Genomic DNA, 25838 nt, shown 5'->3' with positions numbered 1-25838 from the left:
AAAAACCACATAGCCAAAGCAAGACTAAGCCAAAAAAACACATCTGGAGGCATCACGTTACCTGATTTCAAACTCTACTACAAGGCTATAGTAGTAGAGTTTGGTACTCACTCAAACAGCATGGTACTGGTATAAAAACAGGCACATAGACCAACGGAATAGAATAGAGAACCCAGAAATAAAACTAAATACAGCCAACTAATCTTTGACAAAGCAAACAAAAAAAGTGAGGAAAGGACACCCTATTCAACACACGATACTGGGATAATTGTTAAGCCACATGTAGGAGAATGAAACTGAATCGTCATCTCTCACCTCATTTCTCAAAAATCAACTCAAGATGGATCAAAGACTTACATCTAAGACCTGAAACTGTAAAAATTCTAGAAGATAACATTGTAAAGACTCTTCTAGACACTGGCCTTACCAACACTTGTTAACTTTTGTCTTTTTGATAAAAGCTATTCTAACAGGTGTGAGGGGATAGATACCTCATTGTGGTTTTGGTTTACCTTTCCCTGATGATTGGTGGTGTTGAGCAGTTTTTCATACACCTGTTGGGCATTTGTATGTCTTCTTTTGAGAAATGTCTGTTCAGGCATTTTGCCCATTTTAAAATCAGGAATAACCTGCTTTTAATATATCATGAATATTTCCCACATTAACACAGATTTACCATATCATTTTTAATAGCTACAAAGTATTCTAAGGCACAGGTATTCTACAACATATTTAACACTGCCATTAGCATTCTTATAAATTCTCTTGAACAATGCTAGGGCAGAAAGGCACTACACAGGGGCTCTTAAACAGGAATGCACAGGTCTAAAACCTGGCACAATCACTTACTCTGTGACTTAGGCATAACCCTTTATCTCCTTCAACTCAGATTCCATATCTGTTAAATGGAGATAGTTTTTCTTTTCACAAGAAGCATTTCAATCAATTACTTGTAAAGGTTATCAGGCCTCACATGACTTCCCACTTTATTTTACAAATGAACGTTATTTTCCAGAAGAGAAAGAACATTCAGAATCTCAGTGTTTGCTTTCTAAATAAAATGTAGTAGATAGGACTTCTCTTTGTGTACCTGTCCCTTTGTTTTTACATACAATGGCAAGTTTTTATAAACTTCATGCTTCTTCCTTCTCAGGCCCTACCACAGACAACACTTTCTCAATTTCCTTCTGAGCTTTCTAGATTTCTGAAATAGCATTCCTGTCTTCAAATAACAAGAAAGGGTGTTTATTTATTTCTCAGTTATAAAGCCTTTGAATTGTAGCTATGATTTTCAATTCAGTTTAATTACCAAATTGCATTTATATCCAGCTGAATTTAGGATGGGCTGATATAAAAATGCAGTCTCTCTTTTAGCAGAAATAAAGATTTGCAAGAACTCACTTTATTCAGTTAATTATCCTGTCCTTTTTTACGTTGTGCTTTTCACTCCTAAAGTAGTCTTGCCTTGAGAGAAATTCTACAAATTGACTTTTGCCTAAACTTTTCTCATCAACCATATGTTTAGAACCAGCCAAAACGATACTGCTCTTTCAATAAGGATCATTACTGAAAAACTCCATTTTGGCCTAAGGTGCTATGAGAAGGACTTAGTAACAGTGACCTGTTCATGAAGCCTCTGGTTATGGTTCTCACACTAATGCTCTAGAGCTTGGTTATAGCTATTTTTTCAGAAGAAAAGGAAGTTTTCATTTGCTGCACTCCTCAGTGCAGGTCAATAATCACTGCACGGCTGCCACAGTCATCTGTTCCATTTAAGTGGGCCAAAGTGTACATTTAGGGCCGAATCTTATAATATGCCGATTAATAAGGCAGACAGGGGAAGAAGGAAGAGCTGGGACAGGAACAAACCAGGTATCTAGGTTTCTGATACTTGCATGGCACACACTGGAAGTATTTACTGATAAGGTTGGTAGGAAACTGATGTTTGGAAAGTTGGGGCATTTCCTCTTCCTTCAGGATGTCATGATTGAGGAGGAAGTGGACCATGGGGGTCAAAGAAATTCTGTTAGCTTTGAAGGTTAGCAAACTCTGAGTCAAATTTAAGAGTGTGTGTATGTGTTTTTTAAACAGTAAAAAAGTTAACGGTAAAAAAATTCAAGCAGTACAGAGGGGAAGAGGGTAGAGAAACACGAACCTCTTTTTAATTTTTTCTTTTCACTTTTATATTCTTGTGTATTCCACAATTTTCTCTGTGCCTATTTGGCACATACAAAGTTATATATGTATCATACCTTTAAAACCCCGTAATACTAATGAATTATACTATATATATGTACACGTTCTGCAACTTGCTCTTCTTTTTATATCTCTTCATGTAAGTACACATAAATGCACTGCATTATTTTTAACAGTTGCATAGCATGCCATTATATGGGCCTACACATTTAAATATGACATGCCATTTTCTTTAGCACTTCTACTTAAGTGGACCAACTCCTTATTGACCTTAAGCAAAATATGAGATCTGATGACATGGTAGCATAGACTAAGTTACTGCCCTACATGCTTCCTGAAAGTCAGTTCCTTCAAAGAATTATACAAAATATACTAATAGTTTGCAGCTTCTTTCTTTTCTTTCTTTTTGAGACAGTCTTGCTCTTGTTGCCCAGGCTAGAGTGCAGAGGTGCAATCTCGGCTCACTGCAACCTCCACCTCCTGGGTTCAAGCGACTCTCCTGCCTTAACATCCTGAGTAGCTGAGATCACAGGTGTGTGCCACCACACCTGGCTAATTTTGTGTTTTTAGTAGAGACGGGCTTTCTCCATGTTGGCCAGACTGGTCTTGAACTCCTGACCTCCGGTGATCCACCCACCTCGGCCTCCCAAACTGCTAGGATTACAGGTGTGAGCCACTACGCCTTGTCAGCTTCTTTCTATATGAGAGTGTGCCATCTGGCCTCAGCCTACCTTTTCAGTCTTATCATGTACTTGGCTATTCTAGGATCATGTTACAGGACACTACTAGTTGCTTCCTGAACAAGCTGTGCACTGTCACATTTCTTTGTTCATGTGGTTTTCTTGCCAATTCAGCTCCTTCTTTGCCAGGCAGAAATTCTTCTCATGTTTCAAGGCTCTGATGACAATGTTAACTCCATTGTGAAGAATTCACAACTCCTTTCCTCTTCTCCCACAAAGCTCTCCTCTCACAGAGGAAGCAGGTTCTCAGAGCCCTTTGTTTACACAGTTAAACACTGTGTGCTAAAGTTTGTGAATCTACCTCCTAGACTAGACTGTGAGCCTAGAGGGCAGCTAATAATGGTTTATTCATCTTTAGGCCCAGTGCCCCTATAGCGCCTAACGAGGAATTATTAAACAATGTTAAGTTTCATTATTGCTGACAAGGATACAGGTGAGGTTCTAGCCATCAGAAAACTTTCTCTATAATTATTCTGCTGACTTGTGAGATTGCAGTAAGCAACTGAGACAGAATCGGTAAAGTTTACTTCTCTTTAAGATAAGGATAATCAACTTTGTCACTTAATAATGCCTAAATCAGAGGTTCTCAATGCTGGCTACATAACAGGCCTACCTGGAGCTTTGTTAAAATATAGGTAGTTGGCCTCCACACCAGTCCTATAATTAATCACTGGGGATATATAGACTTGAAAAGCTCCCCAAGTAGTTCTGATACATAGCGAAGACTGAGAACTATTGATTTCAACAGTGCTATAAAATCTCTGGCTAAAGCACAGTGGAAAGAACGGTAAGCAACAGAGCAGGTGCTGGGTGGGAAAAGTAACGCAGAGGGAAAAGAGGCTATGTCTTGGCACTTAACCCTTTCCCAGTTAATGTGTTAACTGGGGAGTTTACACAGTCAAACCAGGGCCAGAAGAGAAGATATGCAACCCAGGACAGCAAAGAAAGGTTGGCATGGCAATTAGAAGCTTGGGAAAGCAGGGGAACATGATTTTCAAGATGTCAGTGTGATTAGAAGCAGCCAGTCTGTGGCTGGAAGCTGGCTTAGCGAGTTGAATGGTCAGTGTGCCAGCCTTTGGCACCCATGTCAGGTTGTTGTTCCGCAGTGCTCTTCAGAGTAACCCTAACATCACCCAGAAATAATCTAGGCATAACTCTTACTCCGATCTTAACCTGAACTTTTGCCTTGCTTTGTTAGGTTTTAAAGGAGGCAGTGCTACACAGTGGTTCTGAGCATGTGTTCTAGAATCAGACTGCAAGGGTTCATAGCTATGAGATCTTAAGCAAGTCTACCTTCCTTGATCTCCAGTTTCAGTCGTTTTCATAAATAAATGACATAATCCAAGTAGGTCCTTAGAACAATTATGCTAGGAGTCAGTAATGGCTAAACGTTGTTATTATTACAACTCAAATTTGGTCAAAATGTAACTTTTTTGGTGACTTGGCTTCTAATACTAATAATTAATGGCATACTAAAAGTACACAATTAAAAGCAAGAAACTTTTCATCACAAATTTAAAAAAATGGTATAGTCATTAAATAAGAATCCTACCTGTGGGAATAATTTTAATGGGAAGGGGGACCCTAAATTCAGAGAGGAAAAAACCCCAACTTTTAAAATATTGGAAACAAAATGTTTAACTACAATAGAATAGCTAGGTAGATTATAGAACATTTACTCAAGTGTCATATTTTAAACAGTGTTGCAAAAAAGATAACATAGAAAGTACTTAAGGCTGGGTGCAGTGGCTCATGTCTGTAATCCCAGCATTTTGGGAGAACAAGGTGGGTAGATTGCTTGAGCTCACAAGTTAAGCCCAGCCTGGGCAACATGGTGAAACCCCATCTCTAGAAAAAATACAAAAATTATCCAGGCGTGGTGGTTTGCACCTGTAGTCCCAGCTACTGGGTGGCTGACGGGGTAGGATGGCTTAAGAGAAATCAGACGCATATACACTATAACTATGGTTCTGTTAAAAAGAATCTCTACACATAAAGGGAAAAACCTCAAAAAATAACTGGAAATGTTTCTGATGACACTTTGGTCAGTATTCTCTAATGGCCTCATATCATACTTCTCTTTTATATTTTCTAAAATGAGAAAGAAAATGAGAGAAAGAAAAGTACATTGAAGGCAACAGAAAGACACCCAAGTTCATGGACCAGAAGACTTAACATTATTAAGACGTCAATACTCCCAAAACTGATCTACAGAGTCACTACAATTCCTATCAAAATCCTAGTTGGCGGCTGGGTGTGGTGGCTCACACCTGTAATCCCAGCACTTTGGGAGGCCGAGGCAGGTGGATCATGAGGTCAGGAGTTTAAGACCAGCCTGGCCAATATGGTGAAACTCCGTCTTTACTAAAAAAAAATTATCTGGGTGTGGTGGCACATGCCTGTAGTCCCAGCTACTGGGGAGGCTAAGGCAGGAGAATCGGTTCAACTAGGGAGGTGGAGGTGGCAGTAAGCTGAGATTGTGCCACTGAACTCCAGCCTGGGAAACAGAGCGAGACTCTGTATAAATAATAATAATAATAATAATAATAAATCCTAGTTGGCTTTTTTGCAGACATTGACAAGCTGAACCTAAAATTTGTATAAAAGAGACCCAGAATAGTCAAGACAATCTTGAAATAAAACAAGAAAACAGAAGGATTTTAAAACCTACTACTAAGCTACAGTAGTGAAGACAAAGCAGAACCAAAATAAGAACAGACACATAGGTGAATGGAACAGATTTGAAAAGTCAGAAGTAAACCCTCACATTTATGGTCAACTGATTTTTAGCAGATTTTTACCAAGGATGCCATGACAATTCAATGGGATAAAGAATAGTCTCTTTAACAAGTGATGGTGAGAAAGCTATATATCCATATGTAAAAAATTAATTTGAATCTCTAATTCATATCATAACACAAAAATAAACTCAAAATGAATCACAGGCCTAAAACTAAAAAAAATCCTAGAAGAAAGCATTAGAGTAAATCTTTGTTACCTCGGAACAGGCAATGGTTTCTTTGATTTAACATCAAAAGCACGAGTGACAAAAGAAAAAATCAGATAAATCGAACTTCATCAAAATTATAAAGTTATGTGTATCAAGAGATACCATCAAGAAAGTAAAAACACAACCCACAGAATAAATCATTGCAAATCATTACATGACAAGTGACTTCATTTCAAATATATAAATGGCCAAAGCACATGAAAAGATGTTCAACAGCACTGGCCATCAGGAAAAGATAAATCAAAACCACAATGGGATACTAAGACACACCTGCTAGGATGGGTATAATGAAAAAGATGGACAATAACAAATGTTGACAAGAACACAGAGAAACTGGAACCCTTATTTTAGGTGCTGAAAATATTCTAGAATTAAATTGTGTTAATGACTATATAACTCTAAATAGAGTCGACTCTCTGTGTCTTGAGTTCTGTATACTGGGTTCCACAGCCATGGATTCAGTTAACCACAAATTGAAAATATTAAAACAAAAACATGAAAAAAGATGGTTGTGCCTATACTAAACATGTACAGACTTTTCTTTCTTGTCATTATTCCCTAAATGATAACAGTACAACAACTATTAATATAGCATTTACAATGTACCAGGTATTTTAAGTAATCTAGAGATGCTAGAAGTATATGGGAGGATGTACATAGGTTATAAGCAAATACTACACCATATATAAGGAATCTGAGCCTCTGTGGACTTTGGTATCTATTGGGAGTTCCTGGAACCAATCCCCCATGGATTTGGAGGGACAATTGCATAATTAAAAGCACTAAACTGTATCGATTTAATTTAAATCATGGCTCCGTATTAGAAGAATGAGGAGCATGAAGGTTTGGTAGTGGTGGGACACAGTAAAGGGAGTTAAATCCTTATGTTACAAAGATAAGAAGTTAATAAAGTTGAAAATTGCAAAAAATAAATAGAACTGCACAAAGTGATTTAGAAATCTAGACATACATATCAAAGAATCAGCAAAAAGATTTGAAAGAGGTTGCCTCTAGGAAAGGGAAACTATGACGCAGAGGGTCTGAGGACGGCTATTTATATTATTCACTCTTATAGAACTAGTTGACTTATTAAACTATAATACCAAAGCTGGGTGTGGTGGCTCACACCTGTATTCCCAGCACTTTGGGAGGCCGAGGTGGGAACACTTGAGGTCAGGAGTTTGAGACCAGCCTGGCCAACATGGTGAAACCCTGTCTACCAAAAATACAAAAATTAGCCAGGCATGGTGGTAGGCGCCTGTAATCCCAGCTACTCGGGAGGCTGAGGCAGGAGAATCGCCTGAATCTGGGAGGCAGAAGTTCTAGTGAGCCCAGATCACGCCACTGCACTCCAGGGGCGGCAAAGGGAGACTTCATCTCAAAAACAAAAACAAAAACAGACAAACAAAACAAGAAAGCTAAAAGCAAAGGTAGCACCATCAAAGACTACAGAACCCAGACTTAGAGCAAAAGACTCCTTTGAAGTTTAATTCTGCAACTTATAAGCAACTAAGTAAGTCATTAGAAAAATGAGTCTGTATATTTCCCTTTCTCACCTTACAGTAACCTTACACCTTTATGGCTGAAGTAAAATGAATCTTTAAGCTTATTAAACCTCAAGCTTAAAGGTAAGAATGTCTGAAATACTCAGTGAGAGAACATAAGAGTAAATGGACAGGGAAATATGATTTTGGCCAGTAAGAGACAACTTGAGGTTAGCAGTAATTAATTGAAAGTGAACATTCCACATGGTTGTGTGTTTAACATGCAAGTACAGGTATACAGCACATCTACTGATACCCTGAGGATCCACTCTGGCTGGCTCATTGCTTTAAGATTTTTGCTCTTGGTTCATTGTTACTCTCTTCAGTGTTATGTGTCAATCTGTAGTGATTACAAAATCCATGTACATGATCTTTCCAATACCTTGGTTTCTCAGTTTCTTGACCTCCTTCTATAATAATCATATCCTTTCACCCTCCTAAGCCACTTATTCCCTTTCACTTTCCTAAGCCACTTATTCTTGAACTTATCATTACCAATATCTGGAAATCTTCCATTATCTTAATTTCAAGCATCCCACTCATCACTACTAATTTTCCCAGCTCCCTTTAGTATTTCAATTCCAATAATCTTTTATCCTCAATCCATTGATACTACCACATTTACACTATCCCTCAGCCCCATTATGTCCTCCCTTCCCTCCAGATATGGTTTGGCTGTGTCCCCACCTGGATCTCATCTTGAATTCCCACGTGTTGTGGGGGGTACCTAGTGAGAGGTAATTGAATAAAGGGGGCAGGTCTTCCTCATGCTGTTCTTGTGATAGCCAGTAAGTCTTATGAGATCTGACAGTATTACAAGGGAGAGTTTCCCTGCCTAATCTCTCTCTTTGCCTGCTGCCATCCATGTAAGACGTGACTTGTTCCTCCTTGCCTTCTGCCATGATTGTGAGGCCTTCCCAGTCATGTGGAACTGTAAGTCACTAAATATCTTTCTTTTGTAAATTGCCCAGTCTCAGGTATGTCTTTATCAGCAGTGTGAAAACGACTAATACCCCTTTTTAGTAAGGTTAAATCCTATAGTCATAATCATCCTCTTTGTATATACCCTCAACTTCCTTCTTCACTTGCATTGCTAAACCACATCCCTGGTTAAATCCAACCCTCTACCTACAGTATACCTGCACTTGCATAGCAAACATATAACCATGTGGAGTGCTCACTTTCAATTAATTACTGCTAGTCTCAAGTTGACTCTTAAAGCCTAACAATCAGCCAGGCACGGTGGCTCACGCCTGTAATCCCAGCACTTTGGGAGGCTGAGGCAGGTGGATCATGAGGTCAAGAGATCGAGACTAGCTTGGCCAACATGGTGAAACCCCACCTCTAAAGCCTAACAATCATATTTTCCTGTCCATTTATTCTTCTATTCTCTCAGTGACTATTTCAGACTTTCTTATCTCTTCTAAAATCTCTAGTTCCTTTTTCCCTTATCATAGTTAATGACCCCGATTCATGTTTTGACATCAGAACAGAAGGAAACTTCTGTAAGTTATGGCCATCTCATCTTTCCCCACCATCTCTCAGTACCCTACCTGCACCATGCTTATACATTCCACCTTTTTTCCAATTACTATGGATCAATTATTCACATTCCTGGCAAAGGCCCACCCTCCTACTTGTGTATCGGATAGTATTCCCTTCATGCTTACTTGAGGACACTGCTCTAGCAAATTTCCCTGCATCAATTTCCCCCTCTCCACAGGATCCTGCCAATCACTATGAAATGTTATATTCCTATTTAAAAAAACCACCACCAAACTTCAACCCTGCTTCTTTCTCTAGCTACCATTTCACCTCTCTTTTTTCCTTTATAACAAAGCTCTATACTTGTAGTCCCCAACTCATACCCATGAATGACACCAGTCAGGCCACCATCATACCACCAAAACGACACTCATTAAGGTCACCAAATAACCGCTACAATTGCCTAATTCATTGGTCAGTTTTTAGGCCTAATCTTATTTGTATGCCAGAAATAACAAATCAAATTCATCCCTCTTATTTACTTGGCTTTCAGAATATAATATTCTCCTAGTTTTTGTCTTACTTCTCTGGTTGTGCCTGCTCAGTAGGCTTTAATGGTATTTGTCACCTCCTCATCCTCTAAACATTGGGGTACCCTAAGAACCCAGGCCTATTTTTTTCTATCTATAGCTATCTTCACCTGTGTGATAATGACCCTAACATCTACAACCTCAACCCTGAACTGCAGAATTAAACATTTAAATGCCTCCCTGACATATCCATTTGGGTGTTTAATAATTATATCAAACAACAGGTCTGAATGGAACTCCAGCTGTTCCCTCCCAAACCTGCTCTTCCTGCAGGGATATTTATCTAGGTTAATGAAACTACATCCTTTTAGCTTCTTAAGCAAAACCTCTTAAGTCAGCCTTGATAACTCTCCCATATATCACCACATCTGATCCCTTAACATATTCTGTTGGCTCTGTCTTGTAAATATATCCAAAATTGAATGACTTCTCATCACAGCTTCTGCTACTACTCTGGTCGAAGTCACCATCATCACTTCCTGAATTATTTCAATGGCCTTTTAGAAGCAGCTTTTTGTTTTTACTCTGATCCCCTTACAATTTATCCTCAACACAGGAGCAAGAATGATCAAGTTAAAAGTCAGATTATGATACTCTTCTGCTCCAAACCCTCTGGAGGATTTTCGCCTATCAAAATAAAAGCCAATGTCCCATAAGAATTTCATTTTCTACTACTATTCTTCTCCCTTTCCTTTGCCTGCTCCAGCCCTAGGGGCCAGCGAAGCTAACCTTTCTGAGGAAGAGAAAATATATATGTCAAGCATGCTCCTGCTTTAGGGCCTCTGTACTTTTATCTGCCTGGAATATTCTTCTTTAAAATATCTGTATGGCTTACTACTTTACTTTCTTTGCTAAAATGCCATATTTTCATTGAGTCTTCCCCGGCCACCTAATATAAAGTTTTAATAGCATACTTCACCACCCTTGCCCTTCTCCCTTTCCTATTTCCTTTATTTCTAAGCCTTTTTTGTTATTTGACACAGTATATATTTTACTTTTTTATCTTGTTTATTGTCTCTCATATTAATACATTAGCTATATTTACATCTTCAGGATTTTTTATTTTTTGTTCACTGCTGAATCCCTAGCAACTAAGAACAGGGCCCAGCACATACTTGGTGTTCAAGAAATACTTGTGGAATAAACCTACCACTGTAGTACATTGTATAAATGATACACATAGTAGTGCTCAGGAGGTACTTATCAAAAAGAATGGCAAGAAGATAGTGCTTTTCTTTAAAAACATACCAATGCAAGATCAAATCTAGCTTATTACTCTGTACTGAAGGACTAAACCACTCAAACCACAAAAAACTTGGAAAGTAGATGATATTCTTACCTAGGCCAGCTCTTGACTCTTTTTTCTTCTGAGAGGCCCAACCCACTGTGGAAAGTTTATCTCCTCCTGGTTTCTCCTCTAAGCCTCTATTCAAGCGCCAAATTTTTAGTGTATTGTCATCAGAACAGGTAGCAATCTAACAGGGAGAACAAAGAAGGATGTTAAGTTTCAATCAAAGATTCACAATACAGTAAAAAACTGATTGTCTTAAATGCTTGTGACTGGAGAATTATTTTCTCTAATAAACAGGATATAGAAAATAATATCTGAGGCCGGGCGCGGTGGCTCAAGCCTATAATCCCAGCACTTTGGGAGGCCGAGGCGGGTGGATCACGAGGTCAAGAGATCGAGACCATCCTGGTCAACATGGTGAAACCCCGTCTCTACTAAAAATACAAAAATTANTGTACATATAGCCTACTCAACTTATGACCAAATCGTGTTACGACCAGTCTGTCGGAACCAATTGTGGTCGTAAGTCGAGCACTAGCTGTATAAGTTGGAGCAAACAATAGACACAGCAAAAAGCCTGGGAGGAAAGGCTCAAGAGGGAGATGTTTTGGGGAAATAAAAGTTTTCAAATGCTTTCACAGGTTTCTGGAAATCCAGACCATGTGTATTAACAGTTCAGGATGCAGGTTCAGAAAAGTGGCTGAGTGCTTGGTCATGGTGGCTCACATCTGTAATCCCAGTATTTTGGGAGGCTCAGGTGGGTGGACCACTTGAGGTCAGGAGTTTAAGACCAGCTTGACCAACGTGGTGAAAACCTGTCTCTACTAAAAATACAAAAATTAGCTGAGCATGGTGGTGGGTGCCTGTAATCCCAGCTACTTGGGAGGCTGAGGCAGGAGAACTGCTTGAACCCAGGAAGTGGAGTTTGCAGTGAACTGAGATTGCACTACTGTACTCCAGTCTGGGAGACAAGAGTGAAACTTTGCCTCAAAGGAAAAGAAAAAAAGGGCCGGGCATGGTGGCTGATGCCTGTAATCCCAGCACTTTGGGAGGGCGAGGCAGGTGGATCACCTGAGGCTGGGAATTTGGGAGTTCGAGAGCAGCCTGACCAACATGGAGAAACCCTGTCTCTACTAAAAATACAAAATTAGCCAGACATGGTGGCTCAAGCCTGTAATCCCAGCTACTCCGGAGGCTGAGGCAGGAGAATTGATAATCACTTGAAACCAGGAGGCAGAGGTTGCGGAGAGCCAAGATAGCGCCATTGCACTCCAGCCTGGGCAACAAGAATGAAACTCCATCTCAAAAAAAAAAAAAAAAAAAGAAAAAAAGAAAATAATATCTGAAAGATCATATACATCAATTTCTTGCTTTCAGGAATCATTCCAGATTTCCAACAAAACTGAGTTTCTAGTTTCTACTTCATATACCTTCTACTAGTATGTCTTTCGTTACTGGTCATTTCTTATCTAAAGTTCTGATATAAAACCTGGCTCTTTATCATCTTCTGCATAAATACAAAATATGTAATTAAGACACCCTTTTTACTCTTCTTTTAAATGATCAATCAGTATATGTTACCAACATTCAATTTCTACAATTTTCTTCTGAATTCTGCATGTTGTGCCACATTACTGAAGTAAAGACATCATCTGCAAGATTATACTTGGCCCATGACTCTAGTACACCAAGCAGAATGTGCCTCTGTGACAAGTAGAATGAAACCATTCCTTTTGAGATTCTTTTTCAGATAGGTAAAGGAGCAATCTGGGAAAACAACAAATTCACTAGGCTGAAAGAAGTTAAAAAATAACCTTTGCCCCTTTAAAAATATCTGACCATTCTCGATCTTGGTCCCAAGCCTTTTATGGCAGAGAAAGTCCAGCTTGAAGAGCTTGTGGCAAATGGCCACTGGTACCAGAGCTGTTCCCTAGCATTTGTTTATATAATTTCTCTATTTCAGTTACTAAAGAGAAAGAAAAAAAGAATACATGTTCTCTGAAGTCTTGGCCCCCAAGAGACTGGCAGCTTTTTCCTTTCCTTACTGGGAGGCCAAAAGAAGATACACATATTTGACTACTCAATATGAAATGTTTGAAATCTCACAGTTCTTCTATAGTTTATTAACAATACTTATTTACAGAGCACCTACTATGTGTCTGGTAGTTTACATTCTTTATCTTATTTAATTCTCACATTCTAAAGGCCTTTTACTCAAACAATCTCCTATGCAAAAGGGAATAAAATTATTTGCCCAAAGTAACCACAATAAAATGGAAGAGCTAGAATTTAAACTCAGCTTTCTCCTGTTCCAAAAGTTAGACATTAAAAAAATAAAAACAACACAAACCATATTATACTTTCCTAATTCTAGGCTTGATATGAAATTATTTTTAAAAGACTTAAAAAAGTAGTCAATAAATTAGTATAGGTAAACAGCCCTGCTATTTCCTTTGAGCACAGGAAATAAGGATAATTAATATATGATGTTTAAGATGCACAGAGACAAGGGTAATATATGATGGTTGAAAAAAGATAAAATTAACTGAGTAACTAAAAAAATCATTCATCTTAATAAGTTCTATGAAGATGCAACACTACATGTTAAAAGCAGATATTTCACTAGAAATTATATGAAATCTCCAAGGAAAAAATATAATTAGCATGTAATTTCAGGTGATTAAACTAATGACTTAAACAAAAAAAGGTCTGCCATAAAGTTGAGCACAGAAATGGTAACATGGACAAGGAGAAACCCACAACAGTACTGGAAGCTAGCAGGGATGCCACAAATAGACCAGACCATGAGAAGTTTCTGGAAGATAAAAAACAGATGGGAACAATAGGCAACAAAACCTCAAAACGTCATACGTGAAAGGGGAGACCTCTACAGAAATAAGATTTCCTGTGGAACCTAGAATAACTCAAAGACCAGAGGCAATGGGGGTTGGGAGAATGACTGGAACTTGAGCTACCATTATATAAAATTCCAATATATACATAGTTTTTAATGTTTCTGGCCTATCTACATTTTAGGGTTTTTTTGTTTCTTAACATGTCACTTTAAAAAAATTAAAAGGTGGGCATATTGTCTTCTTTCTAGAGTACCTAAAACATTTCAGACCTACTTACATAGTTTAGCAACAGATAACCTAACATGTTAAAACTTCACAGTAACCATTTTGTTAGCCATATGTGAAAACCCAAATTGGGCTGTTAAGATGTTACCTTTAATAAACTACATTGATAGTATCTAAAAAGTAAAAAGGCCAGTTCTCACCTTAGACTGTATTTTTACCTTAGATTTTAATATAAAATTTTATTAAGTTAAAAACTTAATTCTACATTTAGGAAAGAAATAACTCTAGGGAACCTGAAATCTATCCTTATTTCACAGGGCATAATACCATTATGGTATGGGTAAAGAAAAGCAGAATATTTCTGAGTAATGTGGATATGGATCCTGGATGGCCTCTAGATGTTTAAGTTCTTAACTTTAACATAAAAATCTGTATCAGTCTCAAAACAAATCTTGGAAAAACCTATAAATCTGTGATCTACATTTTAAACCAACTATAAAAATTCATTTACAAACCTTTGTGAAGTCAGACGGACACCAGCACACAGACGTGACCTCTTGAGAATGACCCAGGAGCACAGTAGGAGGTTGCCAGGGTGTGGAGACCTAGTCCAATCAAAAAGAAGCAAGTCAGCAAGCAATGCTGGATCTCCCAGACAGTGGCTTTGAATTCAGAAATATGTCTTAGAGAGCTTTAGGATTGTTACCAAAGGCCACTAGACCTGCCTAGTTATAGTTTGGGGGAAAAAAAAGATTTCGAATGGGCATTAAAGTATTTCTGTCACTGATCTGAGAAAACACAATGAAAACAGCCAAAATAAGTAAACAATTAAGAGCTTACACACAAGGATAGTTCTTATTTCATCTCAGGACAACCTAGCCATACATACTTTGCCTAAAATTCAAAACTATCATTGTCCCTCATTCCTTAGGTGGTAAACTTCCTGGAAGAATGTTATCCATCCTTAAGTAGTTAACTTGACAACTTAGTCCTGTTTTTACACAGCGTAGACATTTTCAGGTCTCTAGTCAGCTACTTTTAGAAACACTAAATTAATTGTGAAACCTGAAGATTTCTGAAACATGCTACCAGCTCTCTTGGGACAAGAGGACTGTCTTCCTTCCAAAAGACTCACTAACTTTTACCAAAACCCAAATTTATACTCCTTCATTTTGAGTTGGATAATCTTCATTCTAAAGGGGTATAAGCTATATTTTATGAGGCACTTTGGTATCCTTTCTGGAAAATTTTTTTTCCTCTAAAATTTTATTTCAGTTAATTTGCTGAGAAGTTTTGAATTTTCAAGTGTCATTCACATTTTATTTTAACACAGAAAGAAGGGTCACATTATACTGTCCTGTACATGTGACTAAGAATCATATTTTTCCATCATCAGATGCCACCAGTTATGTGCATTTGACAGCATTGTACAGCTGACTCATTCAAGAGATGTCAATCTCTTTCATAGGCCATGGGAATTAATCAGCAAAATAAGGAGTACAAACTCACATAACTATTATTAGCATGTGTATTTCAAAAGAGCAAGAAGGTTCAGGCTGAGAAAAGTTATTCTCCTTTCATTTTCCTGAGTCTCTGAATCATGGCTCATTTGTATGAAGAAAGTGGAGGTGACTCTGGAATGATTATTTGTGAGAATGACTAAGTAAACTTATTAAGTTCCCCAAATTATAGTTAAGAGATTTGACACACTGATTTGTAAGGTTAACTCAATCATTAATACTCCTCTCTTGGCTCAAATGGTACATATACAATAATTCAAAAAGCAAAAGAAGACAAAGAGCAGAGTCTAACTTGTCTTGCTGAGTTAATTAAAATTTAACAGAAGGAAGCTTTTTCTACATCTACAGGAATCTCACTTACTGCCTACTCCTACAATGCCACAGAGATAATTCATCCTTTCCCAAGGTAACATATTTTAGAAAAGACGTTTTAAGATTGTCTGTAAGTATCCCAGTAGTCACAGAAATTTTCCTTCCTCCTCCATTTGTGATGGTCCCAGTCTATTAAGTTTCTCTTCACTCAAAGTCCAAACAGGTCTGGTAGCAGCAAATTAAAAGGGAGAGGAAATGCTCAAGTCCTACTGAGCATCCTGGTAGAAACACATTATTCTCTTCCATTGGTTCACCCTGCTTATTGCCTCTAGCTTTTAATTTCATGATGCTGGTCCTTTCTCAGTTTCTGTATAATAATACCTAGAAGAACCTAAATGTGTACACAGAGGATAAAATAAGTTTCAAAAAACCCCCTAAATAGCCGCCAATAGAATATATGCACATTTTTTGCATTTATCTATCATGTTTCAGAGAAAAAAGAAAACATTTTAGAATATGATAAAAAGGTATAAATAATGAAAATAAAATTCTAAGCCAGGCACTTTACATAGCATTAAAAGTGGGGGAAAGGTTCCTCAAAAAGTTAAACAATTATATGACCCAGCAATTCTATTCTTAGGAATAGAATTTTGTTCCTACACTCCCCAGGAGAGTTAAAAACCTGTATTAAAGAAGAACTTATATACAAATGTTCATAGCAGCTTTATTCATAATGTCAAAAAGCGGAAGCAACTCAAATGTCCATCAACTGATGAATGAATAAACAAAATGTGGTCTATCTGTACAACAGAATATTATTCAGTCATAAAAAAATGAAGTACTGACACATGCTGTAACATGAATGAACCTAGACAATATTATGCGAAGACATCGGGCACAAAATGCTGATTTTGTACGACTCCACTTATACAAAATGTCTAGAATAGCAAATCCAGAGACAAAATGTAGTTTAGCAGGTGCTGGGAAGGAAGAGGGCATTGGAGAGTGACTGTTAAAGGACATAGGTTTTTTTTCCTGGTGTGATGATATTTGGGAATTAGTGGTGATGTCTGTACAACACCGTGATTACACTAGTAATTACTCAACTGTAAACTTAAAAATGGTGAATTTTATGTTATATGAATTCTATCTCAATAAAGGAAAGTCGGGAGAAGGGTGTGTTGTGGGTTAAAATGAGAAACTAATGTCTAACAAGTTTTCATGAACTTTTATGCTTTGATAGTTTAGGACTATTCTAGGGTATAGTATGACTATTTCAAGAAAGATTCATTTCTTCTAATGAGATTCATGTGGTTTTTAAATCCTTCATTTTTATTCAAATAAATTTTTATTTATTGTCCATTATTATAAAAACACAATAATTATATAATCTCATTTTTTTAAGGCTTCCTTTCCCTTTTAAGTAGGAAAGAGACTATTACGTCTAAGATACATTTATATACATGCATTTTGGAGATGCTCAGACACAGAAGACTGTCCTCTTACATATTCCATTTTATAAAATAAAGACTTTAATTCAAGGCACAAGAAATCCTAAAGTTACATCTCTTATAACTATGAAGGTATCTCTAGAAGTAAATGGCTTTAATCTACAGATCTCATAAAGTTATTTTGTATGCTTAAACATACAAAGAATATCAGCACTTTTCCTCACAAAATCTCTTCTCTGCCCAGTTGGAAACCAAGTCTAATCTTTATTTCTGCCATGAGATCATTTACACTTCCTAAAGTGTCAGGCTTAACGTTTTGCCCGTCAGTGGTAGAATGACTATGCCAAATCAGTTTATTTATAACCACTTTGATGCTATTCAGTGGCTATATCAGAACAAACCAGAGAAAAGGCGATGGTGTGGGGGTGGGACAATGTGTAGGTTAAAAAGAAAAGGTATAATATTAAATATTTTTAAAAGTCTTGGGCTTCAGTACCAGACCAAATATATAATATTTCCCCTTTGCTGGGCAGTAGGGAGGATTAAAAGGCCATTCTCTTCTGTCTTGAGATACAAAACCCCCTTCTATTTTGTTTTCTTGTGCCCATGGGCTTTTGGCTTTTTAACATAGAAAAAATTCCAATACTTTAGAGAATTCTAACTTTTTGAACATGTAGAAGAGAGTTAGAAGACAACCCAACAGTCTGGATACTCAGCTTCAATGGAATTGCTCTTAAAAATACCACTCCTCCTTTTATTAATCATGGAAAAGAGAAACTGAGCCACCTCACTAGGCAAATTCAATTTTAGGATGTGCAAGCTTGCCAGGATCTCAAATATCAGAGTCTGTACACTGAGTTATGTGTGGACAGGCAGAAGAACATCACGTCTGAACCACGTCATTCAACACTTACATGTGACCCAGTCTAGGAAATATAAAAGGGTAACCCATGTATTTGGTAGCTACCGATTGGTTGTCTGAAAATGGCTTAAAAACAATGGCCAACTATATTTAGTGTATATCTTTAAAGGGACGAAGTATTCCCTCAACCTTCATTTTCTGAAACAAAATTTTAAAAAGGCCTTTGCGCTAGAGAAGAGGAACTTTAAGAATTGTCAAGAAAACTTTACACACATAATATATAATTGTACACATAATTATGTATATATATAAAATTTAAAAATTTATTAAGAATAATTTCAAAACTATCAAGAAAACCACACACACAATATATAATTGTATACATAATTATGTATCTAGAATTTAAAACCTTATTAAGAATAATTTTAAAAGAATAATCAATACATGTTTTTTGAATTATTCTTTACATGCTTTTTGATATGTTTGAATTTTTTTTTTTTTCCAAGAAGAAACAAACTTTAAAAGATACAGACCTGTGGTAGGAATAAAATCCTCTAGTTAAGTTGGGAGCCAAAGTAGAGAAAGAAACATAGGTAAGACAGTGAACAAAGAAGAAAGGAAAAATAAAGATAGCAAAATAAAAAGCATTAAGACCAAATTTGAAACTCAAAATGTAAAATATAAGACAGAAGCATTAATGCTAGCAATGTAACATAAAATCTCAAGTAAGAAGAACATTATAAAGAGGAAACTCCATCTTGCGGAGTCTCAAGTATATATAGGCAAATTTTCATTTAAAAACATAACAAAAGAAACCTGCTTGTAGATAAAGGGAAGCACAACATAGAAGCATCTTGGATAGAGCAATATCTCCACCTTGTGACTATTTAGGATATTGTCACTAAAATTTTAATAAAGTAGTGTTGCATTTTTGCAACCCCTGTTATATAGAAATCACTTTGTACTGCCCTCAGGACTGGAAGAAATTAAGCTCAAGAATTATGCTTCATACTGAACAGGTTTTACCTCTTTCCTAAAAACAAAATCGCAATATTACTTTCTAGAGCTTGGCAGGACAAAAAATGATATAACTTTCTTTTGAGAAGGGATTTGATACTATCAAAACTACAGATCTACGAAGTTTTAGACATTATGACTTTAAAACCCAAAATATGTGAACTCTGATTATTCAATTCAGCAATGTCAAAGACATTTATGAACTTACAGGGAAATCTAGAAGATAACTAATTCTAAGTCATGGGTAAACAATGCCTTAATGATCGCTCTCTGAATTCCCAGAACATTTCCATAATTATTCCTTCAAGAGACATTTTCTCAGTGACAAGCAAGTGCTACCTGTTGTGAATTATTTTTATTTTCTCTGCTGGACTTCAAATGGACAGCTTTAAATTTTTTAGCTTATAGTGGACACTTTAGAATTACTGTTATTAAAAAAGTTAAAAGATTATTAAATAATGCTATTAAATATATAAAAATTTGATAAGGCAGCCACTTCTACTTTAGTGGCCTGAAGACCAGCCACTTGTAAGGAAAGAATAAAGAATGAATTAATCATACAAATATTTCTGAGTTTCTGTTTTGTACAAGGCTCCATGGGTGACTTGAGTACAGGATCCTAGGGATGAAAATACTGTATTCTGAATGAGAGTTTGAAACCAGAGGGCAGAAAGTCGGTACAGCATGTTTTCCAGGATACAGGACAAAGTAGCTAAGGTTCTTACTACTGTCTGAATTTCCAAATAATTTGTGAAACAGAGGATATGAATTATCAATTTCTGACAAGCTGTGGCCCTGAAAGTTTCATACATTCTATAACAGAGTAAGGTTTCAACTATATTAAGAGCCAAGAAGCAACCTTTATTAACTATCTGATGCAGGAATAGTATAGTTTATGCGGTTACATCAAACTTACCTCATACTGGACAGAACAAATATTTGCAAGAATACTTCAGGCTAACATTTGTGGGGAAGTTTAGCAACTTACCTTCCATATGTAAGCGGCTTCGTCACTTGAGCCACTGACTAAAAACTGGTCATCTGGACTAAGGCTGGATTTTACATAAAAGGTAGAGTTCTGGTGTCCATTGAAGATAGCCACTGCCAGAGGAAAAAAACCAAATTACTTGGCTCTTGTTATTTTCAGTGGTTAAGTGGATATAGACAGGATATATATATTCTAACAAGTTTTATCACTATGTTGCCTATTGAAGCAGATGGTCTAGCTTTATTCATTAAATAAAAGGGAACTGGACACTGGCAGAAAAATGAAACCCTAAAAGGAGGCTTTACTGTTAGATCCAATCTCATGAACTCAGTCTGAATACTTGGTATTAAAATGGCGGTATCAAGAGGAAAAAATGTGATTAAAAACATTCCTTAAGAGCATGCAGCCAATGTCCAACTTGCAGTAAAATGCCTTTATAATACCCTCTCTCTCCAGCCCAGGGTAGGATTTTTTCCACTGCATAATATATTCGTCTAATCTCCCCTTAGACTTCAAGCCTCTTGAGGATAAATTTCATATCTTACTTTTTCCTCTCTAGACTTAACAGTACTTTGAACAGAGTAGATCCTCAAACATTTGTTCCATGAATAGGAAAACAAAAATCAGTGAAAAGTATCATTTGAGTTCTGGTTAAAACTTACTAATAGCTTATCTGGGATGTGGGAATCATTTTAATCTAGCACTTTAAGTAGGCTGAATGGTGGAAGTAGCTAGTGGGGTAAATTATGTTCATACATAAGGCACTAGGTTAGGTTTAGCCTTCTTACTGTCAATGGCAAAAGGGCAAGTAACCAAATCTAGCATAATATGTTCTTGACAGGTTCTTCTATCCTAAGAAGGTCAAATCCCTAGGCTTCTGACATCAGAACACTACGAGCAAACACAGGAGAAAAACCTCAATTATTGGAGAATTTAAGGCTATCTTTAGGCAGGAAAAAACAATCACACTCCATCTTTTAACAAACAGAGAAAAGTATTAGTAGGGGCCTTAACAGGTTTCCATAAGTGATCACAGGAATCTCTTCCATTTTCTAGAATAAAGCTGGAAAAGAACTTTGTATTTATAGCTTTTAAGGAAAAATCTATGCAGGCAGAGCAAATATTCCTGATATCAGACATTTTTACTGTGAAAATGAGGCAGGATATGAATCAATTTGGATACATCTATTATCAATGCAAAACAAAAAACTCCTTTATTCTGAACACTGTTCTAAAACTGTAATTTTTAATCTTCCTCAACTCTAAACTATGAATGGAAATCTCTGGCCAGAATTTCCCACAACACCTGTAAGTATTTATTGCCCTCTGCTGGTCTAAGAAAGGCTGGTATGAAGCACAATGTAAATGTTTAAACCTTGCTAAAAATTCTCCTAAAACGTATGTTGGCTTTAATTAGTTCAGTTTAATCTTGCTTTCGTGATCATCTGGGCTCTTAAAGTACTTCAGAGTCATCCTCATGAACATCGCTTAATATAACACCATGAATACAAAGTATGGTAGATCAAGTATCAAATCCAAGATCCTTTCAGAAGTTTTGAAAAGAACAAGTAATTACAAGACGTTACACACTGCCCCCCTGACACACACACACCCCCTGTCCCCCACCCCCACACACATGGTTGTCAGGTCTTATTCTGCCACCCAGGCTGGAGTGCAGTGGCAAGATCATGGCTCACTGAAGCCTGAAATTTCCCAGGCTCAAGCAATCCTCCTACCTCAGCCTTCCAAGTACCTGGGACTTCAGGTGCATTCCACCCCATCTGTCTAACTTTTTGCATCTTTTTATTGAGATGGGGTTTCGACATGTTGCCGAGGCTGGTCTTGAATTCCTGAGCTCAAGCAATCTGCCAGCCTCAGCCTCCTAAAGTGCTGGGTTTATAGGTGTGAGCCACCATGACCGGCCATCATTCAATTTTTAAAGAATTAATCCATCTATTCATCTACCTACCTATCTGAGCAAATGAAATTAAATAGAAGCACAGAAAAGGTTTACTAAATTATTAGCAAAGTGTTTGACAGAAGACACTAAACTCAAGACTCTTTTCAGTGCCACACTATAGCAAAAATTATATAGAAAGAGCTCTTGCACATCCTGATAATATAATCAGGATTAAGCTTTATCTTTCAAGGAAATGATTTTGAAAAGTCTATTTTATTCGACCGACTAAATCAGCAGTTCTCCAAGCTCTGATTCCATTAAGGAAAATAGCAAAATAAATACCTCTTTTCTTTTCTAAATGCTATTGCTCTTGTTTAGAGAAAACCAGACCCAATGCAAAGCAGCAGAAATGCAGACCATGATGCTGTTGCAGATACTAAAGTCCTAAAAAGATTGCTTGGGGTGATCTTTGGAAACTTCTGTAAAATCTCAGCTAAAATGACAAGTTCTGTATTTGAGATTTCTTGTTGATCAGCACATCTCACTGTAGTGGAAACTGGGTAACTCCTCTGAAGACTGGTTATAGAATTCAAAGTGTTTTTGAAAGATCTACAGATGAGGAATAACCAGGCTACTAAGATGTTGCTTGCTTAAGAAATTGGTAATGTTCTTAAAAAGAACATAACCCAAATAACTCTCTTAAAGCATGCCTGAGGCTGGCGATTTGGAAGGAGGGGAAAGGATTAAAAAAAAGAGGAAAGTATACTTGAAAAACCTGGTTTTCTTTTTAAAACTATCTTTATATATTAATTTTAAATATCAGATTCTATTTTTATAGTCTTGGGGGAAAAAAAGGGTGAGGCTGGGGAAAACAAAGAGATAAAATGGCCTCTAACATTAAGGAGAAGGCTGAGGTAGGCTGAAACTATTTTGGGGTCTGAGAAATTCAGCCACCCCCAATTTTAACCAGCAGCCCCTAAAGAGGACAAAAGCTGAGCAGAAGCACTTTTTCTACTTCAGAGTTTATTAAATCAAAAATTGAGAGAATTCTAAATATAGGCCAAAGGGCATAATTTCAGGAGATACCCTCTATTAAAATAAAATTAAGTCACCATGTAAAGCATGATTCAGCTTACTTGTGAAATCATCACAAGGAAGGTACATTTATGAAAACATCACTGGAACTAATCAAAGATGCCAAAATTCTCATATGGCTTAGAAAGTTCAGTTTAGAAGAAAACCCATTAAACTGTCATTACCAAAAAAGCTCATATTAGTTTCCTGGTAAGAGAATTTGAATGACTAACATCTTACCTGGAGAAGTCTTCAAGCCAGTCATATTGAACATGTAGATGTTATCATCTGTGCAATTAGCAAACAAAGTGGAACCAGTGGAATCCAAAACCAGACTTGAATATCCTGGAAAAAGGAAACTTAAGTTTAGCATGTCCTGATGATGGTGAGATCTGGGGTTAAAATGCAGAGGCAAAAACAGATCGTTCCATAAGAAGAATCATCCAAATTCTCTGTCCCCAAAATATACACAAACCAAAAATATTATTCTGAGTTTTTATCTTCTGAACTTCATATATTAGAATTTTTCAAATCAATGTTACTGAAAACTAGCCTTTTTTTTTTTTTTTTTTAAAAACAAAAACTCATCTCCCCCAAAAGACCTATATAAAGGCTTACCAAGTTTTCGAGTGCTGCTACCTGGGTACAGGAAAAACTTGGATGCTACGGGTTCTTGTCGATAAGCAGTATAATTCTTACGTAAATCCCATACTTTGATTATCCTAAAAACCAAGGCAAATAAATATTTTGTAGACCTTCTTCCAATCCCCAACAACTTCAATTACATTCAATGTGAAATGACTTTTAATCTAACTCCTCTGGCACATTAACTAGGTACAGTGAGGATACTTCATTGGGAAATGAATTAAATTATCTTATACTGTTTTCTCCAATATCAGGCTTATAATTCTGACAGAACGGAAACAGATGTGACTTGACCCAGTGTTGGGTTACTGGAGTTTACTCTAAGGGAACGGAAAAGGAAGATGAAGGTTGAATGCTGATAGTAACTGTTCCATTGTTTTTAGAAAAAACACTTCCTAAGCTTTTAATATTCTGCATATATCCTTTGGTATCTTAAGTAGCAATTTCTGTCCCTGTGGTTTTATTTCCATACATAACTCCTTAATTAATCTAAACAAATTGTTCTGTGAAATAAAGTATTCTTTCATTTCATCTATTAATTGTCTCAATCCTCTACTTCTAGTACGAAGGCAACTTGAAAACACAAACCTGATATGAAATGACAGTATCCTTGGAAACAAACAGAGCAAGCTTTCAGTCATTCATAAGCAGAACTAATAACCTTTAGATAATCCTTCATTCCTGCCTGAGAATTAGGTTCACATATGGTTTTAGTGTCCAGAGGACACAATGGAAATCCTAGTTTTGTAAGCCATCATCTTTTAAATTAAAAATTTTAAGGGAAGGATGCCTTGAGAGATATAATAGGAAGAAGCTTAAAAAGAGTCTCCATATGCAAAGAATTTATATTCTACAAAGCAAGCAACCAACAAGTATCACCCAGCAGACTTATTTGGAAATCAAGAATTCAGACTAATCATGGATGATAGGTATGTGAAAGTCATTAGACCTTACTATCATCAATCTAGTTAGACTACTCCCAGAAATGTCAGCTGCATCCCCAGAATCAGATTTCTTCCTTTAGGATATTCTTAATATGAAAAAGATAAAACCCAAAGTAATAGAAATTTTACTCCTCAAAATAAGAATTAGTGACTAAGTTATATTGCATAAGGCAAGCAAGCAAGCTACCCATCCAGCTTCTTTTCAAAGATAGCAACAGTAGCTACCACTGCTCTTCTGTGCTAGACAATGTGCTAAACGTGATACATATAGGCTTTCATTTAATTATTTCAGCAAGAGTCCTTCAACTAGATATTTTCCAATGTGATCTGCAGTCCCTTTTCTCATTGGGTACTTGCTATGTTGACAGTTAAAACCACACACATTCAATTATAATGAGACTGTGTGACTTCCCTATTATCACAGCTCATAAAAAATATCTCATCGGAAGAACCAAGAAATAGACTCTTACCCATCCACCGCTCCTGCTGAGACTAACGTATTCTCATCTTGAAAGAGGACCACAGTAACACTTTGCTGGAAATCCTGACAGCACAAGAAAAGAAAAAGAAGAAAATTTTATCTTGGCTATCATAATCTTTACCATCAAGAGAACAAGGTGTTAAAAAACGACTTTTCTCCCCAGACTCTAACTTAGATGAAATCTTCTCTAATAATCTCAAATGGATATATATGTTGACCAAGAGGTAATTTTAGCAAGAATCATTAAATTTTAGTATATAGTATATAACGTATACAGTGTTAATACTTTAACTTGTACTCAAAAAACAAACTGATGACTAAAAGATTTTGCCTGTCAGAGCCTACTATATCTACTTAGACTCAGCCCTACTAATATACTGTGTATCCTTAGAAAACTTATTTAACTTTCCTGTGCCGGTTTAATCTCTAAAATGTTGCTGTCTACCTAGATTATCACATAGGAGTATCGAAAGAATTATGGATAATAGATTACATGCTCTGGAAAAAAAAAATGCCCAATGGAGTCTTACCTCCTAATTGTTATTGCCTAACAAGATTAAATGTCTGAAATGTTACTCATTTTAACTTAATATGGCCTCTACTATCTGTTTCCATTCATGCTTGTGTCCTGTTCATAGCATATAGTTTTAAGTCTTAATGTCTTAGCAGTCATACTTCTCCCAAAATATTAACTTGTATCCTATACAC

General features: G+C 36.7%; 1 protein-coding gene across 1 annotated transcript in view; it reads right to left on the bottom strand.

Moving 5' to 3' along the window:
* Positions 1-25838, bottom strand: part of DTL (denticleless E3 ubiquitin protein ligase homolog) — a 61016-nt gene that overhangs the window by 10516 nt on the left and 24662 nt on the right. The window contains exons 8-13 of the mRNA XM_017525597.2: positions 25120-25193; positions 23679-23782; positions 23301-23405; positions 20087-20199; positions 14452-14541; positions 10905-11040 (exon numbers count right to left, since the gene is read on the bottom strand). Coding sequence (XP_017381086.1) covers positions 10905-11040; positions 14452-14541; positions 20087-20199; positions 23301-23405; positions 23679-23782; positions 25120-25193 — 622 coding nt within the window. The remainder of the gene's footprint in view (positions 1-10904; positions 11041-14451; positions 14542-20086; positions 20200-23300; positions 23406-23678; positions 23783-25119; positions 25194-25838) is intronic.

Source organism: Cebus imitator, unplaced genomic scaffold, assembly GCF_001604975.1.
Source record: "Cebus imitator isolate Cc_AM_T3 unplaced genomic scaffold, Cebus_imitator-1.0 Scaffold38, whole genome shotgun sequence".
Taxonomy (NCBI): Eukaryota; Metazoa; Chordata; class Mammalia; order Primates; family Cebidae; genus Cebus; species Cebus imitator.
The sequence above is the reverse complement of the archived record's forward strand: the minus strand, read 5'-3'. Positions and strand labels throughout refer to the sequence as shown.